Raw genomic sequence first — 19060 nt, 5'->3', positions numbered from 1 at the left:
AAACCTATGTCTAAGTCTGCATCAGATGTCAGCTGATTGTGTAATTGTAAGTTGCTTAATTTCTCAGATTCTTAGCTTCCTCATTTGTAAATTGGTTATATAGCACTTGTATTGTTTTTGTTTTTTACTTATATTGTGAGAAATTGTATTTTTAAAAATGCTAATTGCGAACTAAACTGTCCAACATTGCTTATTTTTTGGACTCTGATCCTAAATATTGTCCACTGTCTTCATATGTCCTTGATTTAGCATTGTATTTCATTTCTCCTGGCCTTTTATCTTCAAGTCTTCAGATTCTTTCTGTCTTAAGGACAGACTTGTGTGGGAGATACAAATGAGTATAGAAGTGAGAATTGAGAAGTTACTCTCTGAAAAGCAGGAATCAGAAGAACATCTTTTGGCTGTGCCCTGCTAAACAGATCATATCTATATCCTATAATCTGAAGATGTTGAAATAGAACATATAAGTGCTTTTTGGGAAAACAAAATCTTACCATACCAGTTCAGTTTTTGTTTTGGGAAAGAGACTTTTTTTTTTTTTAAAGGGAGCTGGAAGAAGAGAGCCAAATGTAGATAGAGGAATCCACCTGGTCTTGTTTTTTCTCAGATATTTGTAGACTGAAGGAGAAAATAAATAAACCCCTAGAAGAAAGCACTAATTAGATGCTGTCCTGTTTTGAAAATGTCAAGGTTGCTTTAGTATTGTTTTGTTTACTTTGTCCCTGAAGAGCCACCATAATAAAAATGAATTCATGAGAGTTGGATTTGCTCATGTCATATAATTTCAAATGTATAAATTACCAATAAAGTGAAATTTGTTTTACCAGAAAATGAGCTGGTGGCCTATCATAATTTCCTTGAACTGCTGCTTAAAAACAACAACAGCAACAACAACAAAAACTGGAGTTATAAAAACCACCTCAGGAAAGTGTTCTCTAAGAATGACTTTTTAAGGTTTTTTTCATGGCCAACATTTAGAGGGTGATAAAATGTTGTAACAAATGACTCTCAAATTGTTTTTTGACAAAGCTTATTACTACACTGGAATTTTAAAGTGATTTCACTTCCTTTTTCAAGTTCTCAGCCTAATCTGTTGAATTTCAGTTAAATCGAAGGCTAATACCTTCATGGTCAACACCCCATCAGTTTATTGATATAATTACTAATATCTCTTTTAAAAACTCAGTAACTTTGTAGCTATATATATATTTTCTTTTTTAAAGCTTTTTATTTTTCAAAACATACACATGGACAATTCTTCAATATTAGCCCTTGTAAAATCTTGTGTTCCAATTGCCCTCCTCCTTTCCCCACTCCCTCCCTTAGATGGCAAGTAGCCCAAATATATGTTAAACATGGTAGAAATATATATTAAAATCCAATATATGCATACATATTTATACAATTATCTTCCCATACAAAAAAAATCAAGCAGACCAGAAATAAAAAGAAGCAAAATAAAATGCAAGCAAACAACAACAGAGTGAAAATGCTATGTTGTGAACCACACTGTTCCCACAGTCCTCTCTGGGTTAGATGGCTCCCTTCATCACAAGATCTTTGGAACTGGCTTCAATCATCTCATTGTTGAAAAGAGTCACGTTCATCAGAATTGATCATCATATAATCTTCTTGTTGCTGTGTATAATCTCCTGGTTCTGTTTATTTCACTTATCAGTTCATGTAAATCTCTCCAGGCCCCTCTGAAATCGTCCTGCTGATCATTTCTTATAGAACAAAAATATTCTGTATTATTCATATACCATAACTTTTATTCAGTCATTCTCCAATTGATGGGCATCCATGCAGGACATCTTTCACTTAGTGAAATTTGTAGTTCTGACCAGTTTACCCTACATTTCAATAATATTTAGTTGCCTCCAGGATCAAATCTTAAGTCCTAATTGGTTTTTAAAACCCTTTATAAGCTGGCCCCTTCCTAATAGTTTTACATTTTATTCCCCTCAATATTCTCTGCAGTTTAGGCCATCTTGTTTTTGTACATTAAAATACGCCATTTCCATAGTCAGTGCATTTTCATTGAATGAATTCCATGCCTGAAACTCCCTTTCTATTCACCTTTGCCTTTTGGTTTTCCTGGGGGGTTTTGTTTTATTTCTTAAATTTTAATTTATTTTTTAAATTTTAATTTATTTTTCCCCAATTACATGTAAAAACATATATTAACATATTTTTAAACTTTTGAATTCCAAATTCTCTTTCTACTTTCTCCTCCCCCATCCCGCCCCCCAGAAGGCAAGTAATTTGACATAGGTTATAAATGTGTAATTATGTAAAACACATATTCGTATAAGTCATGCAATGGAAGGGGAAAAAAACCTAAAAGAAGAAAAAAAGTAAAGAAAAATATCTTTGAACTGCATTCAGGCTTCACTAGTTCTTCCTCTAGAGATGGACAGCACCTTTCATGTTAAATCTTTCAAAATTGTCTTGGATCATTGTCTTACTGAGAATAGGTTAAAAAAATTTTTTTTTTATAGTAGATGATCATACAATATTGCTGTTACTGTGTCTTCTAGTTCTGTTCATTTCACTTCGTATAAGTAAGTTTTTCCTGGTTTTTCTGCAGAAGCTCAATAGTTCTTATAGCACAATATTCCATTAAAATAATTTACAATTAACTTGTTCAGCCCAATTCCCAATTGATGGATATCCTATCAATTTCCAATTCTTTGCTAGTACTAAAAGAAATGCTGTAAATATTTTTGTGCATATTTTTGTTTTTTATTTCTTTGGGATATAGATATAGTCTTGCTATTTCAGGATCAAAAGGTCTGCATAGTTTTACAGCCCTTTGGGCATGGTTCCAGATTGCTATCCATTAGTATATGGTATGACTTCATTAATAGTGCATCAGTGTTTTAATTTTCTCATATCCCCCCTACATTATATTCTTTTTCTGTCATATTAGCCAACATGGCAAGTATGTGGTAGCATCTCAGAGTTGTTTTAATTTGCATTTCTCTAATCAATAGTGATTTAGAGCATTTTTTCCCCATATAACTAGATAGCTTTGATTACTAAGTCTGAAAACTGCTTAATTATTTATAAATTGAGAAATTATTCTTCTATAAATTTGATTTGGTTTTCTAAATAAATTTTTGAGAAATAAGGTCTCTATCAGAAATATGCTGTAAAAAAAAATTTTTTTTCATAGTAATGATTACTGTGTAATTCCCGTCATCCTATTTTCCCCATTTATCACACTCTTTCTTCTTTTACCCTGTCCATTCCTGCAAAGTGTTTTCCTTCTGTCTTTTTACCTCCTTCAATTTACCCTCCATTCTCTTTATCTCCTCTTTTTTTCTTTCCTTTATGGTAAGGTAGATTTCTACATTCAACTGAATATGTATGTTATTCTCTCTTTGAGCCAATTCCAATGAGAGTAAGGTTCATGTATTCTTCTCCCATCTTCCCCTCCACTGTAAAATCTCTTTCAGAACTCTTATGTCAGGTTATTTATTCTATTCTACTTCTTCCTTTCCCCTTCTCCCAATGATTTGTTCTTTCTCGTCTCTTAACATTTTTTTTTTTTAGATAATTATCCCATCATATTCAACTCACCTTTTTAGAAGTTACAAATATCATTTTCTCATGTAGGAATATAATTAATTTAATCTTGTTAAAGCCTTTATAATAATTTCTTTTTCTTATTTCCTTCTTATGCTTTTGAATCTTGTATTTGAAAGTCATATTTTCTATTCAGCTTTGGGCTTTTTATTAGGAATGCTTGAAAACTCTTTATAGCTTTGAATGTCCAATTTTTCCACTGAAGGATTATATCAGTTTTGCTGGATAGATGTCACTCTTTTGTCCTTTGGAATTTCATATTCCAAAACCCTCTGATCCTTTAATGTAGAAACTGCAAAATCTTATGTTATCCTGACTGTTGCCCTGCTATATTTGAGTTGTTTCTTTTTTGGCTGCTTGCAATATTTTCTTCCTGATTCTGGAATTTGGCTATAATATTCCTGGGAGTTTTCGTTTTGTTTCTCTTTCAGGAAGTGATCAATGAATTCTTTCAATTTCTACTTTACCCTCTGGTTCTAGAATATCAGAGAAGTTTTCTTTGAGACTTTCTTGAAAAATGATGTCTAAGCTCTTTTTCTTGATCATGGTTTTCAGATAGTTCAATAATTCTTAAATTACCTCTCATAGATCTTTCCAGGTCAGTTGTTTTTCCAATGAGATGTTTCAAATTTTTTTTTTAACTTTTTCAATATTTTGATTTTGTTTTAGTTTCTTGATGTCTCGTAGAGTCATAGAACCAAGAGACCATTGTACATAGCAGCAAGAAGATTATGTGATGATCAACTCTAATAGATGTCCTGATCCTGTTGCTAGCAAAGAGACCCCTGTAATCTCCATCTGACTAGTTGTCCAACCCCCTTTCAGGGACTGAGAGGTTAGGAAACTACCACTGCCTCCATTGATTCAGTCTTCTCCAGGATTTGCTCCTTACTTTCTGGGGCTTGGTCTGTACAGGTCTGGCCTATCCTCCACTCTAAACCTGATGGAACAGACCTTTTCTGATGACCTTCTAAGTTGCCTTGAACTGGAAAATTATTTTACTCCATCCTTCTGTGGGTTCTACTTCTCTAGAACTTGTTTGGGGGCATTTTTAAAAAATGTTTGGTGGGGTTTATTTAAAAGCTCAGTTGAATCCCTGCCTTTCCTGGTTCCCATCAATTCTAATGTCTCCTCTCAGAAATTACCTCCAGTTAATGATCATACTCATTTAAGTAGATTGTTTCCCCTTTTATAATAGGAGCTTCTTAAGGGGAGGAATTGTTTTTGTTTTATATTATTTTATTTTTGTAACTCTAGCAACTAATTTAGGGTTAGGCTATAATAAATACTTTATAAATGCTTGTTGAATGATTAAAAGTAAAGAGATTATTAGTTAATAGGCTTCTTAGAGTTGTTACTTGACTTTGGGCTTGAGTAGAAGTTCCTTGAAGGATAAGACTCTTAATTTTAGCTTGACACTTAATAGTCATACTTATGCTTGTTTGATAAGAGAAATATTTAAAGCAGTTGACTTCTAGAAATGAACATCTGGTTTTAACCTTCTGAACTCCAAACCTGTACCTCCAACCTTCTAGAATGTTCAGCAATTCAAATTCAATATGAACAAAACAGAATCATCTTTCTCTACTAACTTCCCCACCCCATCCCCCCTTTTTTATTTTGACACCATCATCCTTTTATCAGCCAGTCCTATAACCTTGGAATTCTAGTTGTGTATCATAGTAAGGGAAAGGAAAAAGTCCATCATTTACTCTTTCCTATTGATTCTGTCTCCATTTGTCACTTCTGTACTATTTTAAAAACCTCCTAATTGGTTTTCCTGTTTTGTTATCCATCTTTTCTCCAATCTGTCCTTCATAAAGCAAGATCAAGAGGGCTGTTAGAGGTAATTCAAAAAAAGTTGCTGAAACAAAAGAATTGTTTGATCCTGAATACAAGATGAAAATATTTCTTGGTACCACCCACTAGAACAATGATTTATACAACATGGGGTTGATATTTAAAATATCAGTATGATTAAGAAGAATCTAGAGTCAGAAAGGAATTTCTTCTTCCATCTGTGTCCCTTGCCTTCCAAGAGAGTCATCTCATATATTATTTGTTTTTTAAAGAAAAAAAGAAAAAAGAAAAAAATCATCAAAACTGATCTATATGTATACACACATACACACACACATATTAAACTTATCATGTAATAATATATTCATTATTCCCATACCTGTGAATTCTGTGCCTCTTTGCAGAGTAGTTGAGAGAGATTTGTCATCTTTGGGACCAATCCTGTTCTTTGAAATTTTGTACTTTTTCTGTTTTGTGTTTTTTTCCTTTCCATTTACATTGTTATATATATAGACATTTTTTTCCTTGGCTCAGTTTACCTCTCTTTGCATTAATTCGTGTAAGTCTATGCTTCTCTGTAGTCATCATATTTGTCACTTCTTAGAGCACAGCAACATTCCATTACATTGGGTAAGGAAGAGAGGAAAAGAGCAAGCATTTATGTGCCAGGCACTATATTATACTAAGTGCATTGCATGTATTGTTTTTATTTGATCCCCACAATAGCTCTGTAAGGTAAGTGCTATTATGGTCCCTTACAATTGAGGAAACAAGTTAATAGAAGTTAAGTAACTTTCCTTAAGTAATATAGCTAGTTTGTGTCTGAGGCCAAATTTGAACTCAATCCACCTTGATTCCAGACTTAGTACTCCAGACATTGTACCATCTATCTGCCTGTAGGTATCACAGTTATGGTTAGCCTTTCTAGTTTATCATTGACCTACTTAGGGAATATCTAGCTTTAGCTTAAAAGTACATCAATAATTTCACCACTTTGTTGTCATAATTTACAGATGCTTTCCAATAGTTATACTAATTCATCATTCCACTAGTGCTACATTAAAGTGCCCATTTTTCTGCAACCCTGCCAGTATTGTCATCCTGTCTTTTGCCATCTTTGACCATTTGCTAGTGTGAGGTAAACTTGCATTTCTCTTATTAGTAGTTTGGAGCTTCCTTTCATATAGTTAGTAGTTTACGGTTTTTAAGAATTGTTTGTTCATCTCCTTTGGCCATTGTTTGGTTCTTACTAACTGCTAATGAAGAAGTCTCTCTTCTAGACCAGAGCAGGCTCTGGAGACAACAGCACATTACAAGCCATTATCTATTAGGAGATGGCTATTGGTCTAATATATTTCTGTAAGTTATTGACATAAGTTAGATAGCGAATTCTTATCTAAGAAATCTAATTTTCCCCCATTTGATTACTTCTAGATACATTGATTTTGGTTGGCAGAAGCTTTTCAATCTCATGTAATCAAAATTACCTGTTTTATCTTTTTAAATTATCTTTGTTTTTTTGGTTAAGAACACTTAAGTTCTATACCCAGTTCACTGTCTTCCTTCCCTCCTTAATCTCTATTCCTTTAAACACCCAGATCTAGCTTCTTAATCTTCCCCCAACCTCTGATCCATTCCTTCCCCTGAAAATAGCAACACATCAGGATGACATTCACACTCATTATCTTTCTATCAATTACAAGTGTTCTACTCCCATGACTGAAATTCCTTTATTCAACTGTAGTCTTGTCAGTCTTTCTCCTTCTGCTTCACTCTTTCCAAACATACTGTTCTTCTTCATCATGGTCTCTTATTCTTCCATCCATTATTATTTTCTTCTAAATGTTTTACTCTAAATATAAGCACCAAAATAAGCCCTTTTTCATAGACATAGCAGAACTCAAAAAAAAAAGGATTCTTTATAAAAATGTGAATCTCCATGCCACTTGTTTTTTTTTAAAGTGTATGATAAATTCTACATATTACTTTTCAGTTTCCCTGCTTGTTTGTATTCTCTTCTGAATTATCTTCTGTACCTTTGATAAAAATGTTGCAATGGTTGGAATGAGAAGAACCAAAAACATTGCTAATGCTCCTTCCTCTGATGTCTCTTCCATCAAAAACCAAGAAAAAGAATAGAAATTTTTTTGTAACGAGTAAATCTTCAAGCAAAAAGAATTCACAAAGTGGCCAAATTACAAAATATATCCCTCTCTGTATCTTGTATTCATTGCTTTTCAGTCAAGTAGTAGGTAATATGCCTCAACATAGGTTTTATTACTGCTTTCATCAGGGTTCCTAAGTCTTTCACATTCATTTTTCCTTTACATTTATTGCTATCTTCGTATAAATTGTTCTCTTGGCTTTGCTTATCATTTCACTAGGACTCTTGTGAAATTGTTTATGAGTGGTACTGACTAAAAGTCCACTTCAGTTTCTCAAGCTACTTGTATTAAGTAGCTAAAATATGAATTGACTTTCTGAAATTTCCTTCTTTTTAAGAACTTAATAAAATCCTACTTCTGTTTGACCTAGTTTGCCTTAGTCTACCATTATTGAATTTATATCTTTATGAATTTTTCTATGCTAGTGGGTTTTTTTAACCTGATATCAATTAAATTAACCATGTAAAAATCTTTTTTATTAGAGAGAGCTCTGATACTAATTGGAAAATAAAGGAAAATACAGAAATCAGGTATTATAAGCAACATATTCCAGTAATATGGATGTATACTCACTTGGTCTTTAAGAATTATTTGTCAAATCTAGATTTTATTGCTGTCAATTTAATCAAATCATCTTCTCCAAAGTCAAAAATGTCCTCCTGATTTTCAAAGGCAAAATTTCTTTCTTAGTCCTCCTCACTGTTGTAGTACTTGACTCTGATTTCTCTTCATTGATCCTCAAATGAGTAAGTGGCTATAAAGTGCTTTATACATACTAACATGCTGAATAAATGCCAGCTATTTTTTCTACTTCCTTGGCTTCCTTTAAAATAATTTTTCTCTTCTCTAATCATTCCTTGTCTCCTCCCCCTTGATGCAGTGGTTTCTAAGCTTAATATAGAAATACTTTCCTTTCTAACAAACATCCTTGCACCTTCCTTTACTATTCTATAAACTTTTCAGATAATTTTTCTTAGCTTGTATTTTATCCAAATAAAATTAAGAATTATTATTATTTTATGGTACAAGAGTATCTTAAAATATAATTAAACTAGTGTAAAAATATTGGTAAAATCTTTTACAGTTTTCACATTAATGTGATAAGTAGGCTGTTTTTTGGCACAAGATATCCTAAAATATTGTGCTATTGGTATTGCTACTTGTAATTTGTTTTCAGTCACTAATCAGAATTAATGTTTTGCCATTGTAAAAGCTACAGTCGAAAATCTATATAAATGAGACATTATGAATATTAGTAAAATTTACATTACTTTGTTTATTAAATCAAGAAAACTCAAGTCACTTATAATGAAAGATTCAGGTACAATTGGTCTATTAACTATTCTTGTTCAGAAAAAAAAGATTAATGATTGTCATGATTCTTTAAGTCATTCATTTACAAATTTCTTCTTTAGAATGATCTAGTGATGAATAAACAGATCTATTTCAATTGCAGAGCAGATGTTTCTGAAAGTGGGGGGAAATGCCAAAAATATCTTGAAAATTTATTAGTAACTGACTTTTATAAATATAGTCACTTTATCTTTCTATATCAGAGTATGGATAGGAGGACTGAATTAGTTTATTTAAAGGATTCTGTTTGGGGCAGCTAGGTGGTGCAGTGGATAGAGCACCAGCCCTGAATTCAGGAGGACCCGAGTTCAAATATGGTCTCAGACATTTAACACTTCCTAGCTGTGTGACCCTGGGCAAGTCACTTAACCCCAGCCTCAGGGGGGGGGGGAAATCATTACTCTGAGAAGGGGTCCATATGTTTCTCGAGACTATCAAAACGGATCAATGACACAAAAAGTTAAGAATCTCTGTTCTAGAACTTGATTTTTATCTTAGACTTAGCTGTGGGTTTCTTTCCTTCTTTCCTTTTGGAATGGATTTTCTGAATTTCTTACTCCTTTCATCTATGGACTTCAGACCATCCTAACAAAACCTTAGGGAGCTTTATGGTGGTCGGCCACTTTGAAATTCTTTTTTTTTTTTTTTTTTTACCCCAATCCTCTGCTGAGAAAAAACCCTTATTTGGCCTAAAAAGATGTTCTCCCTGAGTTTGACAAGTCTTTCAATATATTGCTTTTATCTGGCTTCATCATCTTGCAAGTTTGGGCTTACTCTAACTTCCTAGAGCCCTAATTTTTGCTCATTCCTCTCTGGAATGAACTTGTGATATTTAGTTGAATGTAGGTTTTCGTATTTTATTTTAAGTAGACATCTGAGTCTAAGCCTGATTTAGTGGATCCTTAGCAAACCCCACCCTTCCTGTTCAAATCCTGCACCTGCTATTGGTTCTTCTAAATTTTCATTTCCAGACTGAGAAACTTGGCCTTTTTGCAAAGCTGATTTGATGGATGCATCCAGGAACCCAGGAATGTTTGTACCTTTTTGGGATATTGACATTAATAGTTCTTTTTGTTTTCTCTGTTTTTCTTATGACTATCACTTAAGTGGTTTTATTTTCCTTCATTTAGTAATTTCCTAAAATACTATCATTACAACAGAATTACCTTAAATATGTAGTAAAAGTTAGCAATTTCCACAAGTGAGCCATTTTCCTCTATTCCACATGTATACTTCCAGTGGCAAGAAACTCTTTGAAACATAGCTTATTTTATTTTTGTATACCACCAATAATTTTTTTTGGCTGTGTTGAGCTGAAGATTGTTTCCTTCATGTGATTAACTATTATCTCAGTATGCACAAAATTAATCCAATCTTCTTTCTACATGACAGTCCCTCCACATATTTATAGTCTTAACAGGTTGCCTTCCAGATCTTCCTATTCAGTCTGTCAGGGCTATCTCCAGTCATCCTTATTGGTTACTGGACCTGAGTGCTCTGGAAAAACCTCCCCCATGTAAATTCGGTTCACTTTCATGTCATGATGATGTGTTTGAAGTTCAGCACCAAATGATGAGGTTAATGGTCAAGCACCAAATGAGATGTAGTAGAACAATTGGCAAATTTTAGGGTTCCGTCATGTGACAAATTCACAATGGCCATTCTCTTTGGCAAAAGGTAGATTTATTTATGAGAAAAGGTTAAAGATGAAAAAATACAATAGATATCAGGAAAGGTAAACTAGAAATATGTTTGGGAGAGCAATAGGGTTACCAAGGAAAGGAGTTTGGAAGAATACATTAAAGGAATAGGTCATGAAATGGTAGTACTCCATTGACTGGCAGACTAAATCCATAGAGGAATTTAGCATCCTAAAAAAAGTTAACTATAAGAAGGAAAAAATAAACCTAAGCCTGATGGGGATATGAGAGGAAAAATACCATGAGGAATGGGGGTGGGAGGGGAATTAGAAAGACACCACAAAGCAGAATACCATGGCAAGGATTCCGCAAAGATACTATGGGCTATAGCCAGATTTATGGGGGAAATTTAACATCAGAAGTTTTAATATAGCTTGTATTTCAAAGACTGAACTACTTTCACAGAAGGTAAGACTATAAGACTGAACTGATCGCCATTATTGCCTTTCCCTGCTGGCCTCAGAGAGTAATCTTTATCAATACCTCAGTCTTTCTATGTCATCTCTACCTGGTTACTCAAGAGCTTATCCATGACACTCACCTTCCTGCTGTCGTGATCCTCTTCTAAATAAAGGACAAACAGCAATCTCTGTGAATAGAACTAATCTTCTCCTTCTTTTCCCCCTTCACTTTCTTCTTCTTTTCTTTTTTCCCTCATTTTCTCCTTCCTTCTTCCTTCTATTCCCTTCCCCTCTCTTCCCTTCTTTCCTGTCTCCTTCCTTCTTGTTCCAATCCCTCTGTCCACATATCATATCATAGCCTTACCTACAGATTATCTTAAGTAATTACTGAAATCTCCCAAGATGTCTAGGGATTAATCAGCTAGTTTTCTTTGTTTTTTGTTTTTGTTTTTATTTAATTTTTTTTATTATTAAGGCTTTTTATTTTACAAAGCATATGCATGGGTAATTTTTCCAACATTGACCATTGCATAACTTTTTGTTCCAAATTTTCCCTTCCTTCCCCCTCCCCTAGCTGTCAGATAATCCAATTCATGTTAAATACATTGAAATACGTGTTAGATCTAATATATGTATACATATTTATATAGTTATCTTGTTACATAAGAAAAATCAGATCAAGAAGGAAGAAAAAGAAAAACTGAGAAAGAAAGTAAAATGCAAGCAAATGATAGTAGAGAGTGAGAATGCTATGTTGTATTCTACTCTCTGTTCCCACAGTCCTTTCTCTGGGTGTAAATGGTTCTCTTCATCACTAAACAATTGGATCTGGTTTGAATCATCTCATTGTTGAAGAGAGCCACATCCATAAAATTGATCATAGTATAGTCTTCTTGTCGTGTATGACAACTCTTGGTTCTGCTTATTTCACTTAGCATCAGTTCATGTAGTTTTCTTTCTTAAGGACCATTTCTTAAACTCATTATTCTGACTCTCATTAATTGGCCAATTATAGGTTCCTGACAGCCCCAGTTGTTCATTATTTGGGACGGTGAAGTCATGTAAAGAACAATTGTTTTTATTTTGGCCAGTAACTCTGAAGGGTCTTCCCTTCCCAGATTGTTTTTTTTTTTTCCTGTCTAGATAAAAGGAGTCATTTGTTCTTACATATAGACTTAAAATCATTTAATCATTGCTTCTGTCAAAATGAGAGTTGCTAAAGACATGAGCTTTAAAAAGCCAGAGTCTCCCACTGTTGTCCAGTATCATTTCCAGTTGGCCGAATTTCTGTAAATTGTTCTAGTTCTGCTTACTTTCTAAGAACCCTCTGAAATTCTCCTTTATAATTTCTTAGACTACAGCAATATTCCATTCCATTTATATTATTGCGTGTTCAGCCATTTTCTAATTTCTAAACCCTCCCTTTTTCCCTTTTCTTTCCCCTTTAGGTTCAAGAAACGTTTTACTTGAGGCTGTCTTTCAAGATATTACCTTACTTATGAAGCCCACCCATTCCCACCTGTTTCTTTGTTGTTTGTTGTATTTCTACATTATTTGTCTATTTGTCTTTATCTCACCTTTATAATTTTCTCTGATACCTACTCCCTTCAACCCTACTTCTTTCATGTTTGTAAAATTCTTTTCTCCCACATCCCAATTATTAGAAATAGCAAGTTCAAACTCCTTCTTACTCCATTCTATGCTAATGTATTCCTCCTTTTACCCTGCCTTTCCTTCCTCCTCTTCAACTGTTGAAAGAAAAGCAGTCCACTCTAAGATCCTCTATTTTTCTTATTTACCTCCCTCATTACCTTTTCAAGTCTTTAAGGTTTTAAAGGGATATTTGTTTCTTCTCCCCCAATAAATTGTTAGTAATAGCATCATTATATATAGCTCCTTTCAAATCTTCAAATAAATTTATCTTTCTAGATATCTTTGGACACTTTTGCTTACATTTTAAGTGCTTGAAAAAATCCTAAAGGTATTTTTTTTAACTTGTAGGATAAATTATTCTTGGTTGTAAATATATATTAGCCAAGTAGAAGCTACTTTCCCATTTGAGGTGTTTTTTTTTGTTTTGTTTTGTTTTTTTGGCAAAGATATCTGGAATGGCTTGCCATTTCCTTCTCTAGTTCATTTTATAGTTGAGGAAACTGAGGCAGGCAGGGTTAAGAAACTTGTGCAGGATCATACAGCTGGTAAATGTCTGAGAACAGATTCGAACTCAGGAAAGTGAGTTTTCTTACCTCCACACTTTGGCACTCAATCCACTTAGCTGCCCAAGAAACTGCCAGATCTTAATTTATTCTGACTAAAGTTCCATTGTATTTTAACTGCTTTCTCTGGATACTTACAGTATTTTTTCTTTGTGTGAATGTTTTTGTTTTTTTAATTGGTTTCTTCCGTCTTCCCCCCCACCCCCCAATTTTGATTGCCTTCTAGTCATAATAGATCTTGGCAGTATTGTTTACAACTTAAAATATAGTATTCAGTCTTTTATGTATATATAATATATAATGTATTTCAGCAAGTCAGAGGATTCTTAAATTATCTTTCAATCTGTTTTTTGGTTCGATTATTTATTTCAGAAATATTACATTCTCTTTTTTTTTCCTTCAAATTTTGTTCAAACTTTTCTTGGTATCTAATGAAATCATTTGATTTCTCTTTGGTATAGTTTTATTTTCAGGAAATCCATTATTTGGCTAAGTTTTCCCACATTCTCTTCTAATCCATTTTCTTTCCACTTCTTTTCTTTTATGTCTTCTAGAGTTTCATGTAGTCCTTGTGGAAAGTCACTGCTTACAGTACTGCTTATTTTTGGAGGGAGCAGGAAGAATCTAGATCTGCAATAATATGCAGTAATCTTTTCATACTGGTTGACAACTTCTTTGGTTTATTCTTCACTTTACCTTTTTATTTCCTGAACTGAGGCTTTGTGCCAAGATCAGACTCTCTTCCTGCTATACTTTTTAGTTGGGTTGGTCAGTCCTGCTTGGTTTGGGTCACCTGGTTTCTTTTGCTGACCTCGATTTCCCAGGGTTAGAAATTCTGCTCTTTGAAATTCAGAGGGCTGAGATATTTAAGGCCCTCTAAGGCATGTCAGAATAGATTGAGGGAACTGGACAGCCCCTAGACACTTGGCTTAACCCAAACTGAGCACTACTGTCAACCCTTCTGAGATTTTTCTCATGGGAGCACTTTTTCCTACTGTCATCTCTCACACAGAGTTCTTTAGGCTATATACTTCTTTGGCCTCTCTGTTAGTGCTAGTAGACTGTTTATGTTTGCCTATTTCTTTCCTATTGTCTGTGGGTTTCTGGCTGGTTTATTGTACAGCCCAAGGATATAAGTTATTCCATTTCTTAATCATATTCAATCTGATGTTAATTTCAGATTTTCAGTGGATTTTGAAAGGAGTTTGAGAACTGGGTGGTCTGCTTCTATTCAAAAAGCCATCTTGGATGAAAACAAGAAACATTTTAAAGTTTTAATTTAAAAATGTAATTTTTCCTATTCCTTGGATAAAAATGTTTTTTAATTCTTTCCAAATTGACTTGTTATTTGTGATTACATTTCATTTTACTGCATGCTACAAAGGGATTTTAAATTGCAATTTTTTTTTTTTTTAATCATTACAGGAATTCATCAAGGGAATCTGTGAACCTGAATTAGAAGAGAGAGAATGTTATCCAAAGGACATGCACTGTATTTTTGTTGGGGCACAGAATCTGTTTCTTAAGAGCTTGATTCAGGATACATGTGCTGATATGTCCATTCTGGACATTGGTGTGCTTAATATCAGAGGTGGTGCTGAGGCTGTTGTTATGGCCAGAAGTCACATACAACAATTTGTGAAGCTCTTTGAAAACAATGAGAGTCTACCAAGTACTCAGAATGAATCAGAAGTGAAAAGGCAATTTAAACAATTTGTTGAATCACATGCAGATAAATATACAATGGACTTGTTGATTTTACCTAGTTCATTGAAGAAAGAACTCCTAAATCTTACCCATGGTGAAGATCCATATGAATTAGATTATGATGATAATGATATTATTGATCTTACAGATCGGAAAAAAGAATTTACACACAATGGCATCCAAGAGCTGAGCTTGTCCAATGATGAGCAAGTTTTTCAGGAGGATGAAAGAAAGCAAGCAGGGACCCCTGTTTCTGAGCTTACAAAACAGATGGACACAGTTTTTTCTGGTTCTACAGAGGTTCTTTTTGTTCCTGTAAATGGTGTAAGTCCACCTGAAGAATCTGTTTCCAAAGAGAGGATATGTCACAAAAGAAGGTCTTCTGATACTGAAGAAAGACACACGAAGAAGCAGTTTTCCTTGGAAAATGTTGAGGGGGGTGAATCTCCATCTGCTCCTGAGAAATTGACTGCAGGCACAATGATTAACCTGCTTTCTGATTCCTGTACAATCTCTGAAGATTTAGGCATTGACGTAAAAGACACTACTGAGGAAATGGAATATAACATCCTAGTAAACTTTTTTAAAACTATGGGATACTCCCAGGAAACTGTAGAAAAAGTTATTAAAGAACAGGGACCATCTACAGAACCCTTAGTACTCTTAGAAGAAATTGAAAAGGAAAATAAAAAGTTCCAGGAAGAAAAAGATGTCTTCCCTAGGCACACTTCGATTTTGTGCCTGGAAGTCACTGAAGCCAAAAGCAAGGGTATTTGCAATAGTCAAAATGAATTTAAAATGAATTTTTCTCCAAAGAAAACAAAGGATCACATGCAGCAAAGCATAATAGAACAATCTCAGTCACCTCTCCGAATAGAAGAAAAACCAGGTACCTCAAACTGCAAAATGAAAACTGCCATTTCAGTTTCAACAGAACAGAGAGCAGAAAATTGGAATTCTACTCAGAGCCATGTTCCCCACATAGATGTAGAAATAGATGGCTCTTCATCTTCTGTTTCCCCTTTAAAGAAACTCTTAAATGACAAGGGAATACTTACAGACTTGGATTTTGTTGCCAGAGGAGCTCCGAGTCACCAGCCAAGAATACCAGTTATTCCTGAAAATATTTTGTTTCCAAAAACTGGGATCACAGTTCCAAAGAATAATGTTAATCTTATATGTGAAAGCCAGCTAGGATGTTGCAACCCTTCCCAAATCAAGCCAAATTGCCCACCCTTCCCTCCGATGCCTTTTTTTCCACCCCAGCTTCTCCCTTCAATTTCTAGCATTAAGTTGGCAGCACCATCCAGTCGTTGTATTGATTCCTCAGTTACTGGGGTTCAAAGATTCCGGGATACTCTAAAAACACCATACAGGCTGGAATTAAAAAATGAACCAGGGAGATCAGATTTAAGGCACATTGTTATAGATGGAAGCAATGTTGCAATTGCGTAAGTATAGTTAATTTTTATTAACTGTACCACAAATTTTAAAGTGTTTGAATTCATATACATAACATACTTTGCCTTATTTGGACAATACTTAAATAACTAGATTGATTTCTTTTTGTTTGTTTGGTTTCTTTTGCTGAGGCAATTGGGGTTAAGTAACTTGCCCAGGTTAAATGACTTCCCACAGCCAGGAAGTGTTAAGTGTCTGAGGCCACATTTGAACTCAGGTCATCCTGTTCAGGGCTGGTGCTCTATTCTCTGCGCCACCTAGCTGCCCCGATAGATAGAGTTGTAAAGCTTTGGAATATCAAAAATATACTGGCTTGATGTGCTTCAGTGATACATTTACATACAATTTATATACAATCTGACTTCATTAGTTCACGCTTTCTGACTTTTATTTAGCAGAATTTTTCTTACTGGTAAAATTTGTAAAGAATTGTAATTGGCCTATTTTGGAAGAACTATTAAAATAGGTATCAACGATGATTCAACTCATGTTCTTCAACCCACACATCTAGAAGTCCAGAAGATGTCTACTGATTTTTTTTTTAATTGCATTGAAATAACTTCTTATAGAGTGGGCCTCTGTGTTTGTCAGATGTAAGTTCTAGTAATTTCCTTTACAATTAAAAAAATTAAAAATTAATTAGGACAGCCTTTAAATATGAATTTTCCATCATTGAAAAGATAAAGTTTTTCCTTTGTCATTGTTGACAGTTTTTTATTTTCTGGTCAGTGACTTTTAAAAGAAATATATTTGTTTTCATAAGTGATCACCTGATGAGAAAACAGATTTCATGTTAAGTTTTGGATATATAAGGGCTTTAGCTGATTGAATGAACTTGTGCCATTTCTTATATATTAAATGACACAGAAAAAAGTAGCTTGGTCTTTGCCTGAGGATATGGAAAATTTTTAATCAGTTCCTATTTTCCAGGGAAGTAATCTCTTCCTCTGCTGTTTTCTTCCCAAGTGTTTTGTATACTTTTCATGTTTAATTTGGTGTGGTGTACTTACTAGGGCTCTTGAAGATTTGAGGTAAAGAACCAAAATTTTATTTCATTTGTTGCCTAGGAGGTGCTTTCCATAGACCAGTTGCTATAGTGGCAGTGGTTGTTTTTACCTCTTTCCCTCAGCACTTTAGTTTTTTCCTCTTAATAAATGAGGGGGTTGGACTAAAGAATATTTTAGGTTTCTTCTAGCTCAGATATTCTCTCATTCAGTAAATCTAGTCTAACCTCCTCATTTTACTGAGAAGGAAACTATGTGTCCAGGAGCTTTTTATCTAGCCTGTGTCAGAAGGGCCAGAGAACCCAGTTCTCTTCATTCCCATCCACTCTCATTCCCACAACCATACCACACAATCTTCAGCTTTCTAAAAAAAATCTAGTTTTCATTTTTGGCCAGTAGACTAACAACAAGTTACACAAAAAAGAAGGCAAAAAGGACTTTTCTTAGGAAAAGTCTTCCCAACCCTCACCTGAATATACAATTCAGATGAATATCTTTTACTGTACATTTGTCAAAAACTTATATAAATGCTTCCATCATATTTGCATGATAATGGATTGGCATAGTTTAGAAATACAGTAACTTAGAAACAGGAGCTTTTCACAACCATTATCAGAAAAGTAAGCTGTTTTAAGACAGAATTTCTTAAACTTTTCCCACTCATAACCCCTTTTTGGCCCAATAAATTTTTATGTGACCACAAACATAGGATGTGTAAAATAGGTATATAAATCAAATATGTAGTGATAATAAATCATAATTTTGCAACCCCTTATATTGAGTTATGTGATCCCATGTGGGGTGACTACTAACAGTTAAGAAGCTTTAAGAGAGAACAAGAAGCTACTTAGCTATTTTGTCTAACAACCAAACTTGAGCTAATTATGTAGTTTAATATGTGGTGCATTATTTTTTATAAATTCTCATTAAATTTTTTTAATTGGGGTGATTTGTAGTAATCATTTTGCACTTCTGATTCTTTTTGATACATAATTTTAGGATGAGAATGACCTGAGCAAAGGCATCATATCTGATATTTAAAACTGACTGTGTTATTTCCAGGTTTGTCATTCTCTTTTGTAAACTATTTTTAGATCACTTCATCCTTTTACTTGCTTCCTTCCTTTTTAAAGTTTCCTGTACATTTTGTAGTACTTAAACATTCTTATTTTTAAATTTTTGTTGTCAATTAAAGCCCTAGAAAGATGCCAATATTAATCTAAAGTGTACCACGTCTTAAAAAAAAAAAATCTGTTTCCCTTAATGTAATATTTAAACTTTTATATTTTATAGAAATTTAGTTATTTATAAATGACTGAATCTTTTGTTTTGGGTTTTGCTGTTTGGGGCAACATTGACTTACCTCACTTTTTAAAAAATAACCATGCTTATCTTGGTCATATTGTACCAAGAAGCATTTGTAACAGATTTTAAATCTATGAACTATTTGTTGACTGATATTTTGTCATCATTAGTTTTATATTCATTTTGAATTATTAATAATCTAGTGAATTCTCCTTTGACAATTATTGTTTTGATTTTTAGAGGTTTCTATTATTAGTTTTGCTATCTTTTAGCCTCTTCTCTTGAATGGGACATTTCATTGTCCACATGTAATCGGAGATAAAGGAATTGGTGAATTTGAAGTTCAGAATGCTCTGG

General features: G+C 33.8%; 1 protein-coding gene across 1 annotated transcript in view; it reads left to right on the top strand.

Annotated features, from left to right (window-relative positions):
* N4BP1 (NEDD4 binding protein 1) overlaps positions 1–19060 on the top strand; it is a 51464-nt gene that overhangs the window by 12444 nt on the left and 19960 nt on the right. Inside the window, 1 exon segment of the mRNA XM_074293328.1 lies at positions 14652–16384. Within this exon segment, the coding sequence (XP_074149429.1) occupies positions 14652–16384 (1733 nt within the window).

The sequence above is a fragment of the Sminthopsis crassicaudata genome, chromosome 2 (assembly GCF_048593235.1).
Source record: "Sminthopsis crassicaudata isolate SCR6 chromosome 2, ASM4859323v1, whole genome shotgun sequence".
Taxonomy (NCBI): domain Eukaryota; kingdom Metazoa; phylum Chordata; class Mammalia; order Dasyuromorphia; family Dasyuridae; genus Sminthopsis; species Sminthopsis crassicaudata.
This window is presented reverse-complemented; position numbering and strand designations above follow the sequence as displayed.